The sequence below is a fragment of the Ailuropoda melanoleuca genome, chromosome 10 (assembly GCF_002007445.2).
Source record: "Ailuropoda melanoleuca isolate Jingjing chromosome 10, ASM200744v2, whole genome shotgun sequence".
Classification (NCBI taxonomy): Eukaryota; Metazoa; Chordata; class Mammalia; order Carnivora; family Ursidae; genus Ailuropoda; species Ailuropoda melanoleuca.
The window spans coordinates 93,502,845-93,526,129 of record NC_048227.1 but is presented as its reverse complement, the minus strand read 5'-3'; the positions used below and the strand labels follow the sequence as shown (position 1 = coordinate 93,526,129).

Genomic DNA, 23,285 nt, shown 5'->3' with positions numbered 1-23,285 from the left:
GTCTTTGTAAAACCAGATAAACATGGTGAAAGTGTTATTACCGGGTGCCCAAAAGAAATTCAAAATCATTTATTTTCTTTCTTGGTAAAATTGAACACATGCTTACTTATTACATTAAAAAAAGAAGAGGTAATTCATTTATACAGATCAAAACAATAGAGAAAGATATGTTGAGATGTCTCACTTCTACCTTCATCCCCATCTGGCCTGTTCCCTCTTGCTCACTATGGGTGACTATCTTTAATTAATTCTGTTTTGAATCCTTCTTGGTATTTCTTTATGAAAACAAGGGCAAATATACATGTTTATATTTATTCCCCTATCCTCATTTACTTTTATTTTTAAAAGATTTTATTTGAAAGAGAGAGAGAGAGCGCATGTGCGCCTGGGCACACGAGGTCGGGGGCAGAGGGAGAGGGAGAAGCAGACGCCTCACTGAGCAAAGAGCCCCTTGTGGGGCTTGATCGCAGGACCCTGAGATGAGGACCTGCGCCGAAGGCAAACCCTTAATTGACCGAGCCACCCAGGCACACCCCCATCCTCCTTTATACATACTACACTGCGTTTTGTTTTAATTCAATATACCCTGAAAACCATACTGTGGCACTCTTTATTTTTGTTAAAATATTTTAAATAATTCTACAAAATGCTTCCAGTTAAGGTTCTTCAAAATCTCTACATTTTATTGAAGAATGTTTATTATTTTTCTATTTTTCAATGCCTCACTGAACTCTTTCAGTATAACGTTATTTTATTGCAAAGTCTATTTGAAAAGTTAGAAAGAGGTACCTAGGTTCTAGGGGGAAACCCCTTGTCCCCGCACTCTCTCTGCTCCTCCCCATACTTTAACTTCTGACTCCACTCTTATTACTTTTTTTTTTAACTTTTCATTTTTCTCTTACATACTATATCGACTAATGTGGACTACTGATTCATTCACCAAATGTTCATTATAGGTCTTCTACTATTATTATTGTTCTTAGTAATGGCTGCTAACATTTATTGAGCACTTATTATATGAATCAGGTATCCTACCAGTTGTTTTACGGGCATCATCACGTTTAATTCACTGTAAAGTTTTTTATTCCCACTATACAGATGAGGTAAATGAGGGTCAGAGAGGTTAATTAAATTACTGCTAGTAACTGTTAAACTTGAACTCAAGTCTGTTTATCACGAAAATGTAAGCTATTTATTTTTTATTTTTAAAATTTGTTTTTACTTATTTCTCCCCAATTTTACTAAGGTATGACTGACAAAGATTGTATATATTTAGGCTGTACAATGTGATTTTTAAAAGGCAAATACAATGCTATGACTTAATATACATATACACTGTGAAATGATCACTATGATCAAGTTAATCAACGCATCCAACACTTTATAGTCTTTGTGTTTTTTCAGTGGTGGTGAGAACACTTAAGATCCACTTTTTGCGAATTTCAAGGACACAATACAGTACTATTAACTCAAAACACATGCTCTTAAACACTATACTATAGAAAAAGCCAGGCGTGTTCAGAGAATTCCAATCAGTTGAGGACGTCTGCAGCACAGGGTGTGAAGAGGAAGGATTAGGCAAGAGACCAGGCTGCAGAAGAAGGCAGGATTCCAGATCACAGACCTAGTGTGCCCTAGTCACGGTATACGAACTTTATTCCGAAGGGTATGGAAACCAATCATGAGGTTTTTAAGCAGGTAAATACATGACAAAATCTGCATTTAGAAAGACACTTTGGCAGAAGTGAGGTGGATAGACTGTAGAAACAAAACTGGATTAGACTAAAGGCAGGTAATTCAACGTACAAATAAAAGGTGATAAGGGTACGAACAAAATGTAGTCACTTGGTATCAAGTACAGATGTTGAGCCTTAAAAAATTTCATTCAATTTCAAACTTTAAAAATAATTTGTCGAGTAAATATATCTGAGCCAAAATTATTTTTATAACTCTATTTTTAACAAGCTGAAAGATAGTTTTTGATGGAAAGATTTCTAGTTAATCAAATGAGAAGGGACAACTATCACTAAATATTTAGAATTATGGATTTCTAAAATTGCACATACGAGAAAAATGTAAGAATTAGCCGGTTAGTGATATAAACTGGAAAACCTACAGATTCAATTAAAAAATACAAAAACAAACTTTTTTTTTTAGAATTGGCACCTGAGGCATTGTTGAAGTCAAATTCCCTTGTTTTACAGACAAGAAAACTAGAGTATGAAGAAGGCATATTACTTGCTAAATTGGCTTGGGGTGCTCATTTGGGATTAAAACCCATGCCTCCTACTCCTTATTTAATGAATTTCTCACTTTCATATGAAGACGTGGAATTTAAAAACATTCTGGCAAAACAGGCAGGGGCAAAGTGAAGCAAGCTCACAGTAAGTCTGGACCATGTACCAACACTTTCCATTGGGCTCCCGTTTAGTCCTCACACCTAGTTCACAAGGTAGGTATTATCTGTATGCCAGAGAGCCGAAATACCTTGTTAAAGGCCACCTGACAATCAGACACCAAAGTTCATTTCTTTTCATCATAGCACACTGATGCCAACAAGAAGATAAAAGTTTTCTTCCAATGTGAAAAAAAACCCAGCACCCAGGTTTGTATGAATGAGTTCAGAAACCGATGCACACTGACCTGTAACATACACCTGGATACAACAACTTCAGGTACTTCAGGGAATTTTTGTCGCAGGTCATGTAAAACCTGAAAATCAATTTGGTGGCTTCCTTGGGCCATTCGTATATTGCCTGATCAGGACTATTTGTACAGTAGGCAATTCTAGGCCTTAGTGGAAATAGTACTCATCTCTTCTGTCCAAGCATTTTCTGTGAAAGAAAGAAAAAAAAATTTTAATGACAACTGATTATGAATATTGTTGTGGATTTAAAATTTCAATACATAGGGTACGTGCTTTAGTACCTAATATTTAATATGTTATCAAAATACTATTTAGTCCTATAATGCTTTCCATGTAGTTATACTGTCTTTTCACTTTATAACTCTTGCTGGCAAACTTTTAGACTAATTCCTATCTATTTGTATGCTTTATGATGGTTATTCCAAAAGGCTTTTAAGAAATTGTCAAGGGTGTCTTCCCTCATTCTTTTAAAAGGCGAAAATGAATAACTTTACTGACATTCTTCTTAACAATCTGAGGACAGCCTGAGGTGCGTAATCTTATTTACTCTACTTAACATTTTTAAAGTTTGGATCCTGATAAAGTCTGGTTCTACAAATGACTTTGCATGCTTTGTCTAAAAATGATCTATAACCCAACAGATGTGATATCTTAATTTTCAGATACACTTAATCCGTAAGTGTGCAATGAATTCATCCTCAGGGGATTAGGAGCATTTTACTCCCTGTTTTTAATAAAATCAGTATTTAAAAAATACTAATGCTTGAGCCTCAACCCCAAAGGTCCTGATTTAACTGGCTGGGGAGTAGCCTGGGCATATGGATTTTTAAAACTTCCCCAAGTAATTCTCATGTGTGGCCAAAATTGAGACCTACCTACCTTGTTTTTATTCTTAATGCAAACCATGTTTAATCTTGAAAGCCTCTTTGGGATATAAATAGTATATTATAGTAACCTAAATAATATATTAAAATATTTACATATCATGCTATTTTCTTAATCATTTCAGTTTATGATAAATTTAACAATATGGCAATCTCTTTAAAAACATTTCTTATCTCTAGTCTTTCTCTTTTAATTTTGCTAACATATGCTTAAAAAAATACAGACCTGTAAACTCCATGAATATAGGAATCAGGTCTCCTCTGTCCCTTTTTGTGTAGCTGGCACTGTGTAGGCAGTGTTCAGTGGAACAGTAGATATTAAAATATTTTTCATTAAATTTAGTTATGGCAGAACTCCTGAGTCCTCAATAGAATATAAGCTCATTTAGATATGCATAGTACAGCTTTTCAGCTTTTTATTATTATTTAATTAAATTCCTTAATTGTTTTGTCTATGTGACTTCTCATAGGTAAAAGTTACAATGGGTTATAGGAGAAAAGAGAAGGACTGAAAATTAATAAATGGTACTTAAAGATAACTTAAGGCATGATAACAGTACTGCTCAACTTGAGAAAGCCACCCTTGACTTCACTTCAGATATCAGCTCCTTTCTCTGCCCCTTCCCTCTTCTGGGCTAAACTACTTGAAAGTGTTGTTTAATCTCTTTTAAACCTACCCCAATCAGGCTTTCACAGTTTTTCTCCACTGAAACTATACTTATCAAAGCTTTCGGAGAACTTCAGGTTGTCAGACCTAACGAGTTCTCAGTCCTCGTCCAACGATAGTTTAGGACTCAGTCAACCAATCCCTTTTTTAAACAACTGCTTCCCTTGGCTTCTGAGATCTATACTTTTTTGGTGTTTCTCCCACCCACTGGCAGCTCCTTCTCAGTTTTGTCAGATCTTCATCCTTTCCTGGACATCTAAACGTTGGCAGACAATGGAGTTCAGATCTAGGGTTTCTTCTCAACTACACCTACATTCCTCTGCAGGGTAATGTCATCCAAACACACTGCTTTACACAGAGGCTTTGCAAATTTATTTCTGCACGGCCAAGGGAGCTCTCTCCCTGGAGTTCCACATTCATATAGCCAGTTACCTGCCTGACATCTTCTGGACATCTAAAACTCACTTCAAACTTAGTATGTCCACAATTAAACTCTTAATCCCCCCCATCGAAACCAATCCTTCCGTTCCGCAGTCTTTTTCATCCCAGTAAATGGTGCCATCATTTATCCAGTTGACCCTTCTTTCACGTCCCATATCTAATCCAGCATCGAGTCTCGTTGGCTGTATCTGTAAACAATATTCGGAATTGGACCACTTTCCCCCACCTGTTACTGCTCTTGTCTGGGCCACTGCTGTAACTCACCTAGACTGCACCTGCTCTTGACTGGTTTCCTCCCCGCCTTCACTTTCTGCTCCACCCCTGCCACTCCCTCTATGGAGCAAAGTGACCTCTGTGAAAAGTAAATCAGGGCAAAATCCCCTGCTCAAAATCCTACAACACAAGGCCCCTGGCTAACTCCCACCCCTCACTTTTACCACTCTCCTGGTTCCTTCAGTTCTGGTTAGTTCTCAGAAAAGCCACTCTTTCCTCCCTTAGGGTTTTTGCACTTGCTGCTCCTTCTGCCTGGAACATTTTACCCTCAGACGCTTGCATGGCCCCCTCTCTTAAGATCTCTGATCAAATGTCACTTCCTCAGAAACAGCTTCCTTGACCCATCTCTCCCCAAAATAATGCCACAACTGTCTCCCTCCATCACATCCTCATACCCTGCATTTGTTAATACCTGATATGTATTTATTTATTATCGATCTATTCCCAAAACATTAACTCCACAGGATCAAGAACTTTGAAGTTCACTGCTACATCCCTAGGACCTAGGTCAAAGATGCAACATTTGTTGGATGAAAAGAAGGTTTTACTATATGGCTTCTTCATATTAATTTGCTTCTAAAACACATCTGAAATGATCTAGATTTGGAAATTTTTAAACAATTTGAGGGAGAGGCAAATAAATAAATTTTCAGTCTGAGTTAGACCACATTTATTAGAGAAGGATGAATCATGACTATAAATTTCGACTGACTCCATTATTAAAACATAAATTTCCAAGATTGTTTGAAGAACTCTTATCACACCTGCTTTCTTATAAAGACCATCAAGAACACAAACAAGAAAACTGTTCAAATGTATAACTATTTTAGGGATTCCACTTCCTGTAATGGCTGAGTAGCTCCTACTAGCTCAACTCTCTCATAAACAACAATAAACACTAGACAAAGTATAAAAACAACTACTTGAGGGCAGAAAGCATAAACAGCAATAGAGGGATGGTGGGGAGGAGAAGGGAGTCAGTACTTAGAAGGTAACAGCATGGGGTGATTTTCCCTTTTTTAAATGGCACTTAGCCAGAGAAGTCCCCAGCTGGTTTGGGTAGCTGAAACCTAGACAGGAAATCTACAGCCCTACTTGCTTAATGAACCAAAGGATAGACTTTGGCATAACCACAACAGCTGAAAACCTAGTAAGTAAGTCACAGAAAGAGAGGAGCACCAAATCCTATGTATAAATTCTGCACACATCTCTGATCCCCAAACTACACGTATGTGAGATGCGGCCTGGCCAAAGCTAAAACAACTGAGATTCCAGAGTCTGTAGTTGGGAGTTCAGCCAAGTGAACTGCCTACTAACTCAAGCAAGCAAGCAAGCAAGCAAGCAAGCAAGCAAGGAAACCAACCAAAAATCAATACTCACTACTGGACGAACACAATAGAATCCAGAGTCTCTACATGTCATTTTCATAAGAAACACATTAAGGACAGGAAAAACTGACCCATACTCAAGAGAAAAGGCAACCAAGGGAGACCAAGCCCAAGATGACCCACATGCTAGAATTATTAGCACATAAGGATTCTAAAATAGCTACTTCAACTATGCTTAAAGATGTGAGGGCAAATATGCTTGGATTTCAGTTAAAAAAAGACAAGAAACGGAAAAACAAACTGTATTTTAAAAAAGAGAGAGAGAACCAAACACAATTAAAAAAAATGAAAAATAAAATGTCTGAAACAAGAAATTCACTGGATGGACTTAACTGCATATTGGATATGACAGAATAGTCAGTGAACTTGAAGACAAAGCAAAGAAATTGTTCCAACTTGAAGGATGGAGAAAAAAAAATGACTGGGGGTGGAGTGGGTAAGGGGAGGAGGTGAGGGGAGGAAGAGAATCTCAGTGACCTGTGGGAAAATATGACAAAGTCTAAGGTACTTGCAATTGGAGATCCAGGAGGGTAGGGGAAAGACAATGGGGTAGAAAAGAACTATTTGAAGAAATACTGACTAAAAGTTTCCCCAAGTTAGTAAAAGATTATGAATTTACAGATCAGGAAGATCTTCATCACCTCCCCAGACACCCTGGTGGCTGCTTTTGGTTGGGGGTCATCCCACACATAAGGCAGAAGATGGTGGCTGCAAAGACAACAAAAAAGTTGCTGGAGTTAGTTAACTCCAGGCTCCAGATCAACTCGAGGCTCTAACTCCTCATGAAAAGTGGAAAGTCCTTGCTGGGGCAGGAGCAGATTCTAAAGATGATCAGACAAGGCAAAGCAAAACTGGTCGCCCTCTGCAACAACTGCCCGCCAGCCTTGAGGAAAGCTGAAACGGTATTACGCCACACGGGTCAAAAATGGTGTCTGTCATTACCGTGGCAATTCTACTGGATTGGGCATAGCCTGTGGAAAATTTTGCAGAGTATGCACTGCCTATCACTGATCCATTGATTCTGATATCACCAGAAGCATGTTAGAACACACTGGTGAAAAGTAAATCATGCAAAATGTTTAATAAAACTGGCCAGAGCTTGTTTGAAACACCGCCACCACCACCACCACCACCACAAAAACAAACAAAAAGAAGATCCTACTCAAGAATATCAAAGCCTAAGCAGGTTAGACTCAAACCTTAAACAGGAAAAGCCCAGGAAAACCACACATAGGCATAACTGTCCAACTGCTGAAAATTAAAGAAAATGTTGAATGCAGCAAACGAAATGACAGAGGGGAACAACAATTTCAATGATGTCGACTTGTCATCAGAAACTGTGGAGGCCAGGAGACAGTCAAATGACATAACAGAGGTGCTGAAAGAAAAACCATCAACCCACATTCTATATCTGGCAAGAGTAAACTTTAAGGACAAGGCAAGATAATGTTTTTAATGTAGGCTTTGTGGTGAGTAAATTTTACAACTAAATTCATTATTGAAACAAACAGCAGGTGTATTTAATTTCAGAAGGAAAACCGTGCAACTTAATCTGGAAAATTATTTCTAATAATAAATGGAAACATATTTTCTATGGTTAAGATGCAACATGGCTATTTTGAGAAAATAAAGAAATCGTATTTTCTAGAAATGTTTCTAGCATCAGGTGCAAAGTTTTGGCACCTAAACTGTCATCACCTCAAATGATCTATGAAGATTAATTTCTTAATTAAGGATTCTAAATAGTAGCAGAATATATACAATACTACAAAATCTAACAGTAAATATACTGGAAAGCCTTGCAAAATGTGTCTTATTCTTTCCTTTCTTAAAGAATATGTAAACAATTTATTTCTGACCCCTCAATAATTATCATGACAGTGCAGAGTACCAAGTGTGGGAACATGGCTCACTGACACCTCAAGCTATGATGGTTAGCAAGTCTTCACATTCACCATCATTCGTCATAGTGATTTTTTCCAGGACTAGAACAGTATGTAACACACCTGTTTAACTGTACCCACAAGAAGAGACCATGGTCCCCAATTAAAAAAACAACAAAGAGAAAAGCAACAGGACTTAGAGGTCTGATCAAAATTGGGGCATTTATGAGGCAACTAGATATGAAGAGTATTTAAAACTGGACGATCACCCTCTAGTCATCCACAACCCATACATTACAGGAGTGCCTAGAATGCAGCAGACACTGTGCTGAAGATACAAGTAGTGGTCTGTGCCCTTGCTCTCCAGGTCACAGAAATTCCCAGATTAGAGGCACATTGACACAAGTTTATAATTCAGATAGCTGTTCGAACTTGTGCACTATTTTACCTTCTGTCTGCCTCCTGCTGCCAGTTCAGTCTAGCTTGTTGCTACCGTATTTGTTTCGTCTCTTTCCTATTCAGAAAGAGATCTGAAGGGAGCATGGTACATGAGGAAAAGTTGTAGACTAGAGAGCAAGAAAAATGTGGGGCCCAAGTCATGATGTGCCTTAGAGGCCATTAAAATTTGGAAGTTTTATCATCAGAGTAATGGGAAGCCACTGAAGATTTAAGCTCAGAAGCAGGGAAGGAGACCTGATCAAGAAATCATGTAGATATGACGAATGGCTACTGTATGGAGAGAAGGGCAAAATATATGAGAAGCCCTGTTAGAAACCCACTGCTGGAGGCCTGCCAGGAAATGCTACTAGCTTGTCCCTGTAGAAACAGCAGTGGAGGCTGAGAAGGAAAAACTGAAGGGATATTTAGGAAGTCAAAATTAATAGAACCTGTTGATGTATTAAATATTGGGGTGAAGTTGGTGTTAAGATTGCTTTCTGATCTGTGAATGATTAGAAAAGGACCAAGTGGTAGATTACAGGTTTGGTTTTGAACACAGTGAGTCTCGGGCACCTTAAAACATCCAAACAGATATGTCACAGAAGGAGTACAGACTGATGGGTCTAGGGCTCAGAGAACAGGTCTGGGCTACAGGTAAACATTTGACGGGCATCTCTGGTAGATAATCCTGCCATATAATTGAAGAACACTTGAAAAAAAATGTTCTTGGTTATATTATATATAAAACATTATATAGTCATTATTAATTTTTCCCAAAGACCAACATTCCTTTCAGCCCAAACAACTAAACAGTATATACAAAAAAATGATTTAAAAAATCTTAATAATTATTTGTCCAGGAATTATTTTAACATGACATATCCTATAATGAAAAATTTAAATAAAATTGTAAAGACAAAACACGTACACAGTTTAAAAGCCAAAGAGTACTACAAACTTTATCAGGGACACCAGCAACTTCCCTACATCATGCCCTCCTACTCTTATTCTATTCTATTGAGTAACCACAGTCAACACTGAGCTGTTTCTCCACATTCCTACACAAGGTGATTATAGGGTTATTTCTTGATCCAATTTTACACATTATCTATGGATTTCCTACTGTGGAAAATGAAGATTTAGCTTTGTAATTCAGTTCCCATATATACACACACACCATCCTTCTCGACGCCGATGCTCATCTGCCCAAATACTTATTTCACAATTTTTGCTTAAAACCGTATTTAGTGTTTATATTACTTTTTTTTTGGTAAATACTGTTAGCCTAGCCAGTTGGTCTACTATGGGGGATGAGCTCTATCTCCAAGGTGCTTTCCCATACTACCATTTGGGGAAGACAAATGTGAGTGGTCTTAATGAAAAAACTGTAGAATATTAATCATATGTGACCAAAAGCTAGTTTCCCATCAAATACAATAAAAAAAGCTTTTGCAAATCTCACCCCATGGGAAATGAAAAGGGGGTGAAATGGGGTGAGGTGGGGTGAAGGCGAGACACTACTATTTTACTGAAGTTATAGATTTAGATATGTTACTTTCTTTTTTTTTTTTAAAGATTTTATTTATTTATTTGACAGAGACAGAGACAGCCAGTGAGAGACGGAACACAAGCAGGGGGAGTGGGAGAGGAAGAAGCAGGCTCATAGTGGAGGAGCCTGATGTGGGGCTCGATCCCACAACGCCGGGATCACGCCCTGAGCCGAAGGCAGACGCTTAACCGCTGTGCCACCCAGACGCCCCTAGATATGTTACTTTCTAGAAAGCAAACTGCCTTGATAAGTAAACAAAACCCCTAAAACAATGACTATGGAGATACATAAAAGTGTATCAAAGATTCAAGTTGACTGCTCCTAACCAGGAGGTACCATACAAAGTAAATGATGGCACAAACCTTTAAAATGAAAGGAACAAATGATGAGATCCAACTGTTAAAATAAAAGGAGCAACTGGTAATGTAACTTGTATAATTTAAGCTTGACAATCAAAGTACTGGCTTTTACTATTAAAGTCTTATCAAAAAAGAAATCAGTGAATAAATTAAACGTCACTCTGAGATAGGCTTAAAATTTTCCCAAAGAAAAATTGGACAGCTACATGCAAAAGAATGAAACTTGACCACTCTCTCACACCATACACAAAAATAAACTCCAAATGGATGAAAGACCTCAATGTGAGACAGGAATCCATCAAAATTCTAGAGGAGAACATAGGCAACAACTTCTATGACATCGGCCAGAGCAACCTTTTTCACGACACATCTCCAAAGGCAAGAGAAATAAAAGATAAAATGAACTTATGGGACTTTATCAGGATAAAGAGCTTCTGCACAGCCAAGGAAACAGTCAAAAAAACTAAGAGACAGCCCACGGAATGGGAGAATATATTTGCAAAGGACACCACAGATAAAGGACTGGTATCCAAGATCTACAAAGAACTTCTCAAACTCAATACACGAGAAACAAATAAACAAATCATAAAATGGGCAGAAGATATGAACAGACACTTTTCCAATGAAGACATACAAATGGCTAACAGACACATGAAAAAATGTTCAAAATCATTAGCCATCAGGGAAATTCAAATCAAAACCACACTGAGATACCACCTTACGCCAGTTAGAATGGCAAAGATAGACAAGGCAAGAAACAACAATTGTTGGAGAGGATGTGGAGAAAGGGGATCCCTCCTACATTGTTGGTGGGAATGCAAGTTGGTACAGCCACTCTGGAAAACAGTGTGGAGGTCCCTTAAAAAGTTAAAAATTGAACTACCCTATGACCCAGCCATTGCACTACTGGGTGTTTACCCCAAAGATACAGACGTAGTAAAGAGAAGGGCCATATGCACCCCAATGTTCATAGCTGCATTGTCCACAATAGCCAAATCATGGAAGGAGCCGAGATGCCCTTCAACAGATGACTGGATTAAGAAGCTGTGGTCCATATATACAATGGAATATTACTCAGCTATCAGAAAGAACGAATTCTCAACATTTGCTGCAACATGGACGGCACTGGAGGAGATAATGCTAAGTGAAATAAGTCAAGCAGAGAAAGACAATTAATATGATTTCTCTCATCTATGGAACATAAGAACTAGGATGATCGGTAAGGGAAGAAAGGGATAAAGAAAAGGGGGGTAATCAGAAGGCGGAATGAAACATGAGAGACTATAGACTCTGAGAAACAAACTGAAGACTTCAGAGGGGAGGGGGTGGGGGAATGGGATAGTCTGGTGATGGGTAGTAAGGAGGGCACGTATTGCATGGTGCACTGGGTGTTATACGCAACTAATGAAGCATCGAACTTTACATCGGAATCCGGGGATGTACTGTATGGTGATTAACATAATATAATAAAAAAAATCATTAAAAAAAATTTTCCCAAAGAGTAGAATTTCAAGAAACAGTATTCTACACTTTAGCTATTTGTTTCTAAAATTTTCTGGCAAAAGAGCATGTTAATGGGTAAAAGCAGTGGTGACACTGCTAAATATTTCAATCTCAATTCTGTATTAGTGGGCACGGTCTCATTTAATGAGATAAATAAAAGAATGTATATAAAGTGCACACTATTTGACACATAGTGGTGGCTGCTTCAGTATAAATTCCAGGATGCTAATAATTTGTGCTCCCTTATTTATGAAATTGAATCTGCCACTTACTTGCAGTATCTTCTTGGGCAAATCATTTAACTTCTCTGTGCCTCAGTCTCATCTATAAAATGGTGATGATGGGAGTAGCTATTTCATATTATTAAGAAATTAAATAGATAATACATGTAAAATAATTAAAAAGAGCACAGAGTAAGCGCACAAGTAAATAAAGTAGCCTGTGTAAGTGCTACTCACTAATACTACCATTTCTTCTTTGTAAAATGGAGAAAACAGCTCAAGGAATTTCAAGGTTAGTGATAACATAGTAAAAGTAAATTGCATTGCACCTGCCTGGCCTGTAGCAAAAAACACACACTGGTAGTAATTATTATTTATTCTACATACCATGAATTCCCATGAAGTAAAAGGAACAAAACCTTAGCAAAAAACAGGGCTGCATGCTACCCTGGCTGTAGGACACTGAGAAAGTTGACTGAACCTTTGAAGCCTTCCCCTTCCATGTATATGGACAAAGAACTTGTGTAACTAGGAAACTCAGGCGAAGCTCCCTGAAAAGGCAAACAGTACTAGGCTGTACACGAGTGCCAGAGAAGTGGTTATAAACTGAGCTGTATGTGTTAAAGGGCTCTCTGGGCTAGGGAGAGAGTGGGAAGCTCTAGAATCATGGGTACTTAACAAGCTTAGGAATAGAAAAAAGAATGAAATCTTGCCATTTCCAACAACATGGATGGATCTGGAGGGTATAATACTAAGTGAAATAAGTCAGAGAAGGACTTATGATTTCAGTCCTATGAGTAAATTAAGAATGAGTGAATTTACTCCTATGAGTAAATTAAGAAACAGAAGAACAGAGAAAAAAGGAGAGAAACCAAAAAAACAGACTCTTAACGAGAGAGAACAAACTGGTAATTATCAGAGGGGCAGTGGGTAGGGGGAGGGGTGAGATAGGTGAAGGGGATTAAGAGTACACTTACTGCGAGGAGCACTGAGTAACATACAGAACTGCTGAATCACTGTTCTGTACACCTGAAACCAATGCAACTGTACGTTAACTGAAATTAACATTTTTTAAAAAAGGTTAAAGTATGAGGCAAGACAACCAAATAGGAGGCAGATTCTGGAGATAGTGAATCAGTCATCTGTCTGGCTAAAAGAAAGGAGGGACAGAAGGGAAGAAGGGGATTATGAAGCAGTATGGGGTGGGGAGTAGTTACAGTAGAAGATGAGAAAGGCTTCTATTACAGAAGCCCTTCCTTGAGGTGCAATAACACTGAAGTTTTAATATTATTATGTAAAACTATATACATATTTTATCTTTGCCCCATTCTTACATGACTGAGTTTTATTGGAACAATGTAATTATTCTAACAAAGAAAAATATAGTTCAAGTTGAATATCAACAAGAAATAGAATGAAATATATAAAACTATAATTCACTTCTCAATTGCATTAGGATTCTCCTTTAGCTTATGGACCAGAAGGTAAGGAGGTCTTCCCATTATATATACCATCCCAAAATTTAATTCTGGTTAATAACCTCAAGAGATGATAATTTTTTCTGTAAACAATGGAATCTTGAGTGGGACAGGATCCCAGGAAATTATCTTGTAAAAGTATATAATTTTAAAAGGTTAGAAAAAAGCCTGTTGCCCAGTAGATTCCTTTGTTATTAGACTTCTCTTTCATCTACCTAATTTTATTTCTTAAAACTAACCCTTGATGACAAACAAAATTCTTCACACAAGTCCTGTTAGTCCCAAAGTGGAAAGACTATCTTGTTCACTGCTGTTTCCTAAATACTTAAAAAGTGTACACCAAATATTAGACACTCACTAAATATTTGCTGCAATAAATCTCCACGCATCAGAAAATGCCTAGATTTTGAAGACTACTATAAAAAGTGGCATCTATCAAAACAAGAGTTTCCCTTACCCTCAGCGTAAGTCAGTGCTACTAAAGCACTTGTTTTGAAACTGTATATTTGTTCTAATGCAATTGATATAACAGGGAACAACGTGAGCATTAAGTGAATTGTGCTGTGATTTCGCCAGCAAGAAACACTAGCTGAACACACAAAACCACACTCAGCTGAAACAAGCGTGTGTGAATACACAAAATGTAAATATGAACACACCTCAAACATCTGCCACCCAGTTCACCATATCTGCACACGGTCCCACCTATCCACATCTTGTGTTACAACTTTCCTTCTGATTCCAGAAAACCCTTCTTTGACCTCTTCACAATAACAAGCTGCCACATCTATGCACATTTCCATAAGCAAACTTTAGAACTTTTCCAAAGTACAATATTTGTTTGTATATTGTGTATGAGTATGTATTTCTTAATCATTTAACATGTATAAAACTATACTGTCATTTTTAAAGGTTCCTATATTTTTTTAATGTTCTCTGATAAAGTTTTTGACTGTTGCATCCCAAATTCCGCTTTTTTCATAACCCCTGTGGCTTTTTTTTTTCATGATTTGCATAGATGGTGATTTTTAGAAACACATGTTAAAATTTTAACACAACTGTCTGTACTGCAAAGCCCCTCTGATCTCAACAACTGTGAATACTAATTTCCCCAGGATGCCTACTGGGAAGGCAGAACGTTTCAACTTATGTCTTTGTTGTCAAAATGATGTTAATAGTTTCTCATAACTAATTACAATTTGCGTGTCTTCTGTGGATTGGCTGACATTATCAGACTGTGTAGTGAGGTATTCTTATAAAGTATCTTCATCAGAGAAAGCAGCACTGATATGCAGTAAGAACAGCTCAATGATGCTATAATTTTTAAAATTAAAGTAAAGCAAATTTTGAAACCTTTTAGCCTCAATACGATTTCAAAAATAAACCTTAAAAAAAAAAGAAATATATTCCCTGTCTAATTGCATTCACTATTTTAAATACCTTTTACTTTCCTGATACCTTATCTAGCATCTCATCAAATGCTAGTTAGGTAATAGTTGATGTACTTCACATCTGATTAACCTCAAAAGAATTTGCAAATGTCACTAATTGAACATGAAAAATTTCAAAAAAATCTTAATAGCAAATTATTAGAATTCCATTTCTTGGAACATGATGTTACAACTTTACTAAGGCAAAGCAAACCCCACCCCCACCAAATCTACAATATCAAGTTATTTTTCTAAGAGTTAAAATGTGGTAACTACAGCTATGTAATTAAAAATCTAAAATTCAAATAGTATCACCATTTAAGCCTAAAAACAAGATAATTATAATCCATCTTTAGCATAAATTTTAGCATGAAACAGTTGTAATACTGAATCACTTTACATAGCCAGTTATTTACAAAAATAAAGTAACAGAAACATACCAAATAAGTCATCTAAATGCTACTACTTTAAATTAGCTATCATGTTCAGCTTTCGTGTTATTTAAAAGCTTGAAAGGAGAAAAGGATTATGTTAGCAGAAAATCGATTCCTCAACTTTATAACCCTGCGATAATTTACTTTGTAAAGGAAAAAATAAACATCAAAGGCTGAAGTACGTAATGATCCATACTACCACCTCCTAAAAAGAAACTTCCAATTTTTTCATTTAATACATTGCCTCAAGTCCATGAATGTTGACCAATTCTTATGGTTAAAAGGCTTACCAGTTATAAGTTCTTCTAAAGGAATGTGCAAGTCAGCCACACTTGGCAATTTATGTATTGTGGTTTTGTGGTGAGCGCTACCATTTTCTAAGGATCAAGAAAAGCGCAATAAATCTAAGACAGAATGGTTATAATTCATCAAAACATATTATATAACTAACTACCTTGGGTGTACTTTCCAATTCATATCTTATTATTTTTTTTTCCAATACATTAGGGCTTTCAGATGGGAAACACAGTTATTTTTTAGTGCCCCCTTTTTACTCTTTTTGGATAATCCGTCCTGTGCATAAATATCTTTAAAAGAAAACATGATATAAATAAATGACAGTAAGTTCCTGTTATGGGTAAGAGGGAAAAAGAAAGGGTAAAAGAAAATGAAAGCACTAGGAAGGACCAGTTAGCACCTTATATCAACCATAAACATTTGTAATGAACCAATGAACTCAATGGCATGTGAAGATTATAATAATCTGGTTAAAATGTTAATCTAAGATGGCATCTTAGTATGAAGATTCAGAGAAAGTTATGAGAAGTTCCATCAACTGATCCCCATGCAGTTCCAAACACTTACTTGGCCCCATGTTTTTTGGGTACATCTCAAATAACTTTCCCATCTTCCTTCTAATGTCATGGCCCTCAACTGACTTTTCCCCAGAGTGGACTTCTGGCCAGGCACTGTGTGTGTGTGTGTGTGTGTGTGTGTGTGTTATAGCATTGGGTGTGTACTGCTGATTATGTTCATGAATTACACATAGTGTAAATAGATAGATATCAGTGCTCTCTTAATAACAAAAAGTTTTAATAACTAACAAAAAGTTAAATTGGAAATTTAAAAATTATACACATACACTTGATTGGTAATACAACTCTGGTGAACGGAGACTGCTAAGCCTGCTAGTAGAGAAAATATATAAAAATGTATTTGTAAAGAACAACGTTTAAATGAAATATTTCATTACTATAACAGTACTCAGAATCTTAAAAAGAAATTAGAGAATTCAAAATGGGCAAAGGTGAAATTGGTGAAAAAGTATCAAATTGAATCAAGTCTCTAAAATATAACACAATGCAATAATTTAGTGTGTGCCCGTCTTTCACGTATTACATTGTGAAACTATTGTATACAGTTTGCCATTAGTCTTGTTATAGTTCTGGTGAATGAATTTTTTTATTAGATGGTCAAAGATAATCTCAGGGGGCGCCTGGGTAGCTCAGTTGGTTAAGCGCCTGCATTTGGCTCAGGTCATGATCCCAGGGTCCTCGGGATCGAGTCCTGCGTCGGGCTCCCTGCTCAGTGAGGAGTCTGCTTCTCCCTCTCCCTCTGCCCCTTCCCCCTGCTCATGCTCGCTCTCTCTCAAATAAATTAACTAATTAAAAAAAAAAAAAGAACACACGCTAATTATTTTGGAGAGGGGGCTAGGTAAAGGGACACATGGATGGAAGACAATCCATCATTATTTGTATTCTGATACACGGCTAGGAGAGTAAGAGTAGCATAATTTGAAAGTAACTGTACTTAGCCAACTGTATGTACCTCCAAATAACTTAAAGCCTATGTTATCTATGCTGAAACTGTTACTGTTATAGTTAACAGCTGCAACAATTATCAGTTTTCCAGATGCTTGACAGATGAGATCTATAGTTACATTTGATTGAAACCTTATGTATGGGCTTTATGTTTAGGTGCATGACTCTCTCTATGCTCAGTCCTGTTAAAACAAAAAAGCCAGGTCCCCCCCCCCTTTTTTTTCAACCAAAGACTAACTCAATGTGAACTAATGCTCAGCTCTCAAACTGAATAAGAAGTATTCATTCACCAATGGGATAGTTTAATTGTTTAAAAGAAAAAGGTAGGAGGTAGTAGAAAAAGAGGTTTATTGTTACTTTCTTAAAAATCCCTCAATAAACACAATACTCTTATAGAAAGTTATCACATGTAAAGGTGACAAGAACACTTCTCTCTGAGTTTACAGTATAATCACTATGGTTCAGCGTTACTGGTTCACCATGACTATGGGCCAGGTCCTGTGCTAAATGCCTAGTGTGTATTATTTCAGTTACTTCTCACATTCCTGTAATAAGGATTAAATGAGAAATTGCAGGTAAAACTCTTCACACAGTGTCTGGTACATACAACAATAAATGTCGTCCTTAATTAGGTATTACTACTGCCTAATCTCTGACTTCATCAAGTGAACCCTTAACCTACTGCAGTCAGCTTTTCAAAAAACTCACCTACTTAAGTGTGCCAAGGCTAAGAAACCTTCAACAGATTCCCATTACCTACTACTGAATCAAGTCCCAACTCTTTCATCTGATATTTGAAAGCATGCATGACATAGATCCATTTTCTATCACATCCTGCACACTGTTTTCTAGGCACACTAGACTACTCACAATTTCTAGAACATGTTCTATATTTTCATTTCCATAACTTACACATATTCCTGCCATTCTGTCAAAAGAATTCTATCTATTCTTCAAGGCTTGGTAGAAATGTTGCCTTCCCCACAAAGCTGACTCTTTCTGGTACTCTCCTGTACACGGTATGCACCCCTATTACAGTACTTTTTTGGTATTACTTGTGTGTAAGGTCACTGAAAGCAAGGTTTATTCATTTCCACATGCCTACGGTGCCTAGTAGTTTTTTATACAAAAATTGCATTCAGGAATGTAGAAAAACTTCACCATCACTAATAGCCCCAGTGATAACTTATTAGACTTGAAATTCAAATGCAACTCTCTCTTGAATTTCCCCTCCAGTTTCCCTGACAGCGGTAATGACCCTATAGTATCTCCAGCAGTAGCTCCCTTTCCAGTCCTAATTCAACACTGCATGAGATACAATCCTTTCAATACCAAACAAATCGTGTGGGACATAATTGGTGACCCAACGCTGAACACACTGGTTGACATTAAATTCATTATACATTAACAACGGAGGAGAGAATTTTCAAAGCACAAGTTAGGATATTAGAATCGTCTTTCAAAATCACAGTTGGGATATAAAATTCCTCTGTTCAGTTCCTCTGAATTGAACTTTAAAAACAAAAGATATGGGGAGATGCCTGGGTGGCTCAGTTGGTTAAGCGTCCAACTCTTGGTTTCAGCTAGGTCATGATCCCATGGGTCATGGGATTGAGCCCCATGTCAGGCTCCACGCTTGGCGGGGAGTCGGCTTGGGGATTCTCTCTCTCTGAAACCCCCCAACATAAATCTTTAGAAAAGACAAAATAAAAACAAAAGATATATATGGCTATCTGCCCATTTAGTAAATAAAGTCACCTTTTATGGATTAATCCTGTTTCTAAATCTATACAAATAGGTAAAAGCAATAAAAGTCCTTAAAAGCTAACTGACATCTGCGCTCTAACCATCCATAAGTAGTTGTTATTCCGTTAAAATCTAAGGCAACAGGAAACCTCAATTTTTGGTTATGTTGTTATATTTCAGGACAATTCCAACTACGATGTCTTTCTTACTTGATTTATTTTGAACAATCAAGTAAAAATGTAGCAAATATTAGTTATATACTTACATTAAAAATTCTTCAGGTAAAAAGTACTATATAATACATTATCTGGTTCTATTCAGAAATCCTATGATTTCCAATTACTGAAGAATGTATTAACTCTATGTGAAGACATTCATAGTGTAGAATAGTTAAGAAAACTAGGATCATTTATTTAATTCCTTGTACTACTTATACTATATGTGAACATCTTAAAGGAAGACAGTTTTGTTGTCATTAATGTTTACTTTTCAATGAAGACTAGAGAATTTTTTGTACATTTACAGGGTCTAACTTAATAGGATTTCAAGTTTATTTTTCTTAAATCGTTTTTGCATTAGTTTGCTACTACTAGCAAACAAGTTAAATTAGAAATATTCAGCAAAAGGTATGTTAAAGTCAAGAGTAGCTGCATATTACCTAGATGTTAGGAATGTTACTATACTTGAAAGCAAGAGGACCACAGATGTTGAAAGTAAAGTTTTGGTTATTACAAATGTCATGGTAAGGCAGTTACACAGGCTAAGCTTGACTGGTGCCATGGACTTTAGCATACCTGGAAATAGAAAAATTCAAATTGTAGCTGTTCTTGGTTGGCCCATTGCCATTTTTGTAGCTTACAAATTTTTAATTAAGTAACTGCAGTGAGCTCATCTCTACTGGATACTTCTTTTCCAGGGCAGGTCCAGGAACTGGGTCTGGAGCCTTGAAAGCAGAAGAGAAACTAGAGTAAACTAGAGGTAGGCAGAAGAAATGTGACCAGATAACATTATGAGATCTAACAGCAGTGAGGTAGTCCCCAGTGTGTCTCACATAAAATATTCTGAGGTGGAAAAAGGATCTCTTAAGTTACAAGTTATCAGAAGATGCTATTTGCATTAGTTAAATCACTGTCCTACTTTTACCCAGTTCTACTCTAGACTCCCAGTTCCAGCTACTCAAACAGCGGCCTACATGAAATCTGTAATGGCTTTTTGCAACAGACTGTCCAATATGGGACCACAGAGTATAGCAGAAAGAGAAAACAAGTCCACTTTCACTGGTAAAATTAAAATTGTAAAGTCCTCATTTTCAGGTCATTTTGCTCTTCTCTCACTATCTTATTTCCAATCATCTTCTAACTGCTCTCCTAATTTCCTACATCAATTCTCAGACGTTTCTTAAGAAATGCATCCAAGCAATGAACTGAATTTCAGGTTCCAATTTAAAAATACTTGGTAATTCTTAAAGTGGGAGGCAAAGAACAGCTCATAAGATGTGGTTCGTAACCACACTGGAAATTTTTTTTTCCATTACCAAAATAGATTCAAAATTTTTTTTTTTTATAAATTTGTTAGGTCCATATTAAAAAAAAAAAAACAACCCTGTAACTACAAAGGTTACAGAAATGGTAGGATATTAAAAATGGGAGACTGTTGTACGAGGGCCTGGAAACGATCTCCTTATGCTTGGTGAATTGGCACTCGTAGGAGTTTCTCTAAGAAACAAATGTCATAGCAGTCAAAATAAATTGAATGCTCTGCTACTGTCAAATGATGGCAGACTATGAAAACTGTAACAGGACCAAAAAAAAAAAAAATGAAGAGGAGGATTCAAAGAACTTAACTCCTGCATTTCTTGTGACTAGCAACACAACAACGAGAAACAGAATCAAAGTAGTTTTTAAGAAAAAATGCTAATTTCCCTTCTTTTGTGATGGTGCGTTGTCGGTGAAAAAATTCTGGGAAAGACAGATCCAGGTTCAAATCTGGTTTCAGGATGGCCTTGGACTAAAACTCTGAACAAGTTTTTTTTCTATTAAGTGGGACACCATACCACACCTTACCGGACTGTCAAGAGAAATTAGCTAAAATATAGAAGTATCTAACAACCTGGCACACAGTGGGTATTCAATACATTTTTCTGCATTACAACAGAATGAAACGCATTTTTAAAATTTTAAACATATGGGTAAACTTAAGTTTTCACTTTTATATATGCTAAAGAAACAGCTATGTAACAAGCTTTATGTTTAAATAACTCAACCACATCAGATCCAAAGATATAACTGATTCATCAACATTGATTTCAGAACAGCTACAAAGGAAATGTGTGAGAGAGCTCAAGTCAAGAGCTGATGATGAATAAAAATAAAACAATTTTTTAGGATATAAACAGTATCAGTGGTAAACAAGGAGACATGTAACTCTCCCTACTAAGTAAAGTAGAAAATACCTTTGTCCACACACTCTTGTTAAAAAGTTACAGATCTGGAATACGCTGTACTTTAAAAAAACAAAACTATTTCCATGCGCGATAAAACTTGGTCTTTAAGTCAGGAAATGCTTTAAGGGCGAAGAAAAGCCTTACATTTGGGCAATAATTTTCCTCTTACTGATAGAACTGTGGGTTCCATACAAAATTATCATTTACCAAATATGGCTCAAAGATCAGATTACACCTTCCCTAGCATTACCAAGTAATAAGGCAAGTATCAAAGTAACAAGGATTTAAAAAAAGATTTCCTTAAATCACTCTATTCACTGCTACAACTTTATTTCAAAACCGTTTTTAAAAGTTAACATGGAGGGGCGGCTGGGTGGCCCAGTCAGTTAAGCATCTGTCTTTGGCTCAGGTCATGATCTCTGGGTCCTGGGATCAAGCCCCACATCGGGCTCCCTGCTCAGTGGGAAGCCTGCTTCTCTCTCTCTCTCCCTCTGCCCCTCCACCCTGCTCTTTCTCTCTTTCAAATAAATAAAGTCTTTTTTTAAAAAAAAAGTTAACATGGAAAGTGTCTCATTCAAAACACACTGCAATTTACTTAGAGATGATTAAATTCAGCCTGTGTATTCCCTAGAAGGCAAAAAAAAAAAAAGTACTTAAGAATGAGGATTTCCATTCATTAATCCATACAGATGGACTTTCAGTTTAAAGACAATCAAGAAAAATACTTTAAACAATTAATTTTTGTTTTTATTTCATAACTATTATAATGAAATCTCATTACAGTAATGTGTAAGTAGATTCTTTTTGTCTTTTCCAGATACACAATGTCATTTATAAATAAATTTGCCTCCTCCCTTTCAATAATTATTTTGTTTTTTAGTCTAATTACATTGGACAGTATTCCAAAGACAATGTTACAGAATAGTTAATGCTGGCCAAACCTTTCTTGATTAATGACTTTTAAAAAGGAATTTAGTATTTCATCATTTCTAATAACAAAATGCAGACTTCTGGTCTGAGATATGTAAAATCTTAGATCTATTCATTTATCCCTGTTTCATGAAGGATTATTAGAAATAAATGTTGATTTCCCTCCTTTTTGTTATCCCTCAAGATAGTCACAACCCCCTCTTACCATATGAATTCATTTATCATTACATTTCTAAATTTCTATATTTAAACATTGAATTCTACTCCATTACAATATTATTCTGTTAATGTAATGGTAGTTTCCATTTAATAGTTTTATTAAGCATTTTTTGCACCAACTTTTGTGAGACTGGTGTGTAATCTTTTACGCTCATATTTTATTATCATGTCATGCTGGCTTTGTAAAAAGAACTGGGAAGCTTACCTTTTCTTCTCTATGCTCTGAAATAGTTATCTAGGGCTTGAGGTTTTAAGAATTCAATGGTAAAACCTCCTGGGTCTGGTGCTTTTTGCAGGAAATAGTCTCTTACTAGTAAGACCAGCACTTCCATCTACGACTCGAGATGCTATCCTCTTTCGTTCACATCTTGAGGAAACCAGTCATCTTTCTTTTCAATCTCTCCCTTCAACCTATGAACATGTTTAAGTCTTAACCATCTCAAACATACATCCATGTATATACTCATACCACAAAGTATTTCCTTACCAGTTAAGTCTTGTCCAGCAAGTATTTATTCATATGAAAATAGCT

The 23,285-nt window shown here is 36.6% G+C and overlaps 1 protein-coding gene and 1 pseudogene across 7 annotated transcripts in view; one reads left to right on the top strand and one right to left on the bottom strand.

Moving 5' to 3' along the window:
- The window catches only part of TAB2 (TGF-beta activated kinase 1 (MAP3K7) binding protein 2), an 88,944-nt gene that overhangs the window by 43,385 nt on the left and 22,274 nt on the right, over positions 1-23,285 (bottom strand). For 5 of the 7 annotated variants that reach the window (XR_004628172.1, XM_034669271.1, XM_034669276.1 and 2 more), the window contains exons 2-3: positions 19,956-20,104; positions 2,644-2,834 (exon numbers count right to left, since the gene is read on the bottom strand). Coding sequence is in view for 6 of the 7 variants with exons in the window: in XM_034669271.1 (XP_034525162.1) it covers positions 2,644-2,745 (102 nt within the window). In the remaining variant the exon portion in view is untranslated. Of the gene's footprint in view, positions 1-2,643; positions 2,835-15,885; positions 15,973-19,955; positions 20,105-23,285 lie in introns of all 7 variants that reach the window. The other 2 variants (XM_034669272.1, XM_034669273.1) reach the window with 2 other exon arrangements.
- LOC117804017 lies at positions 7,002-7,365 on the top strand (annotated as a pseudogene).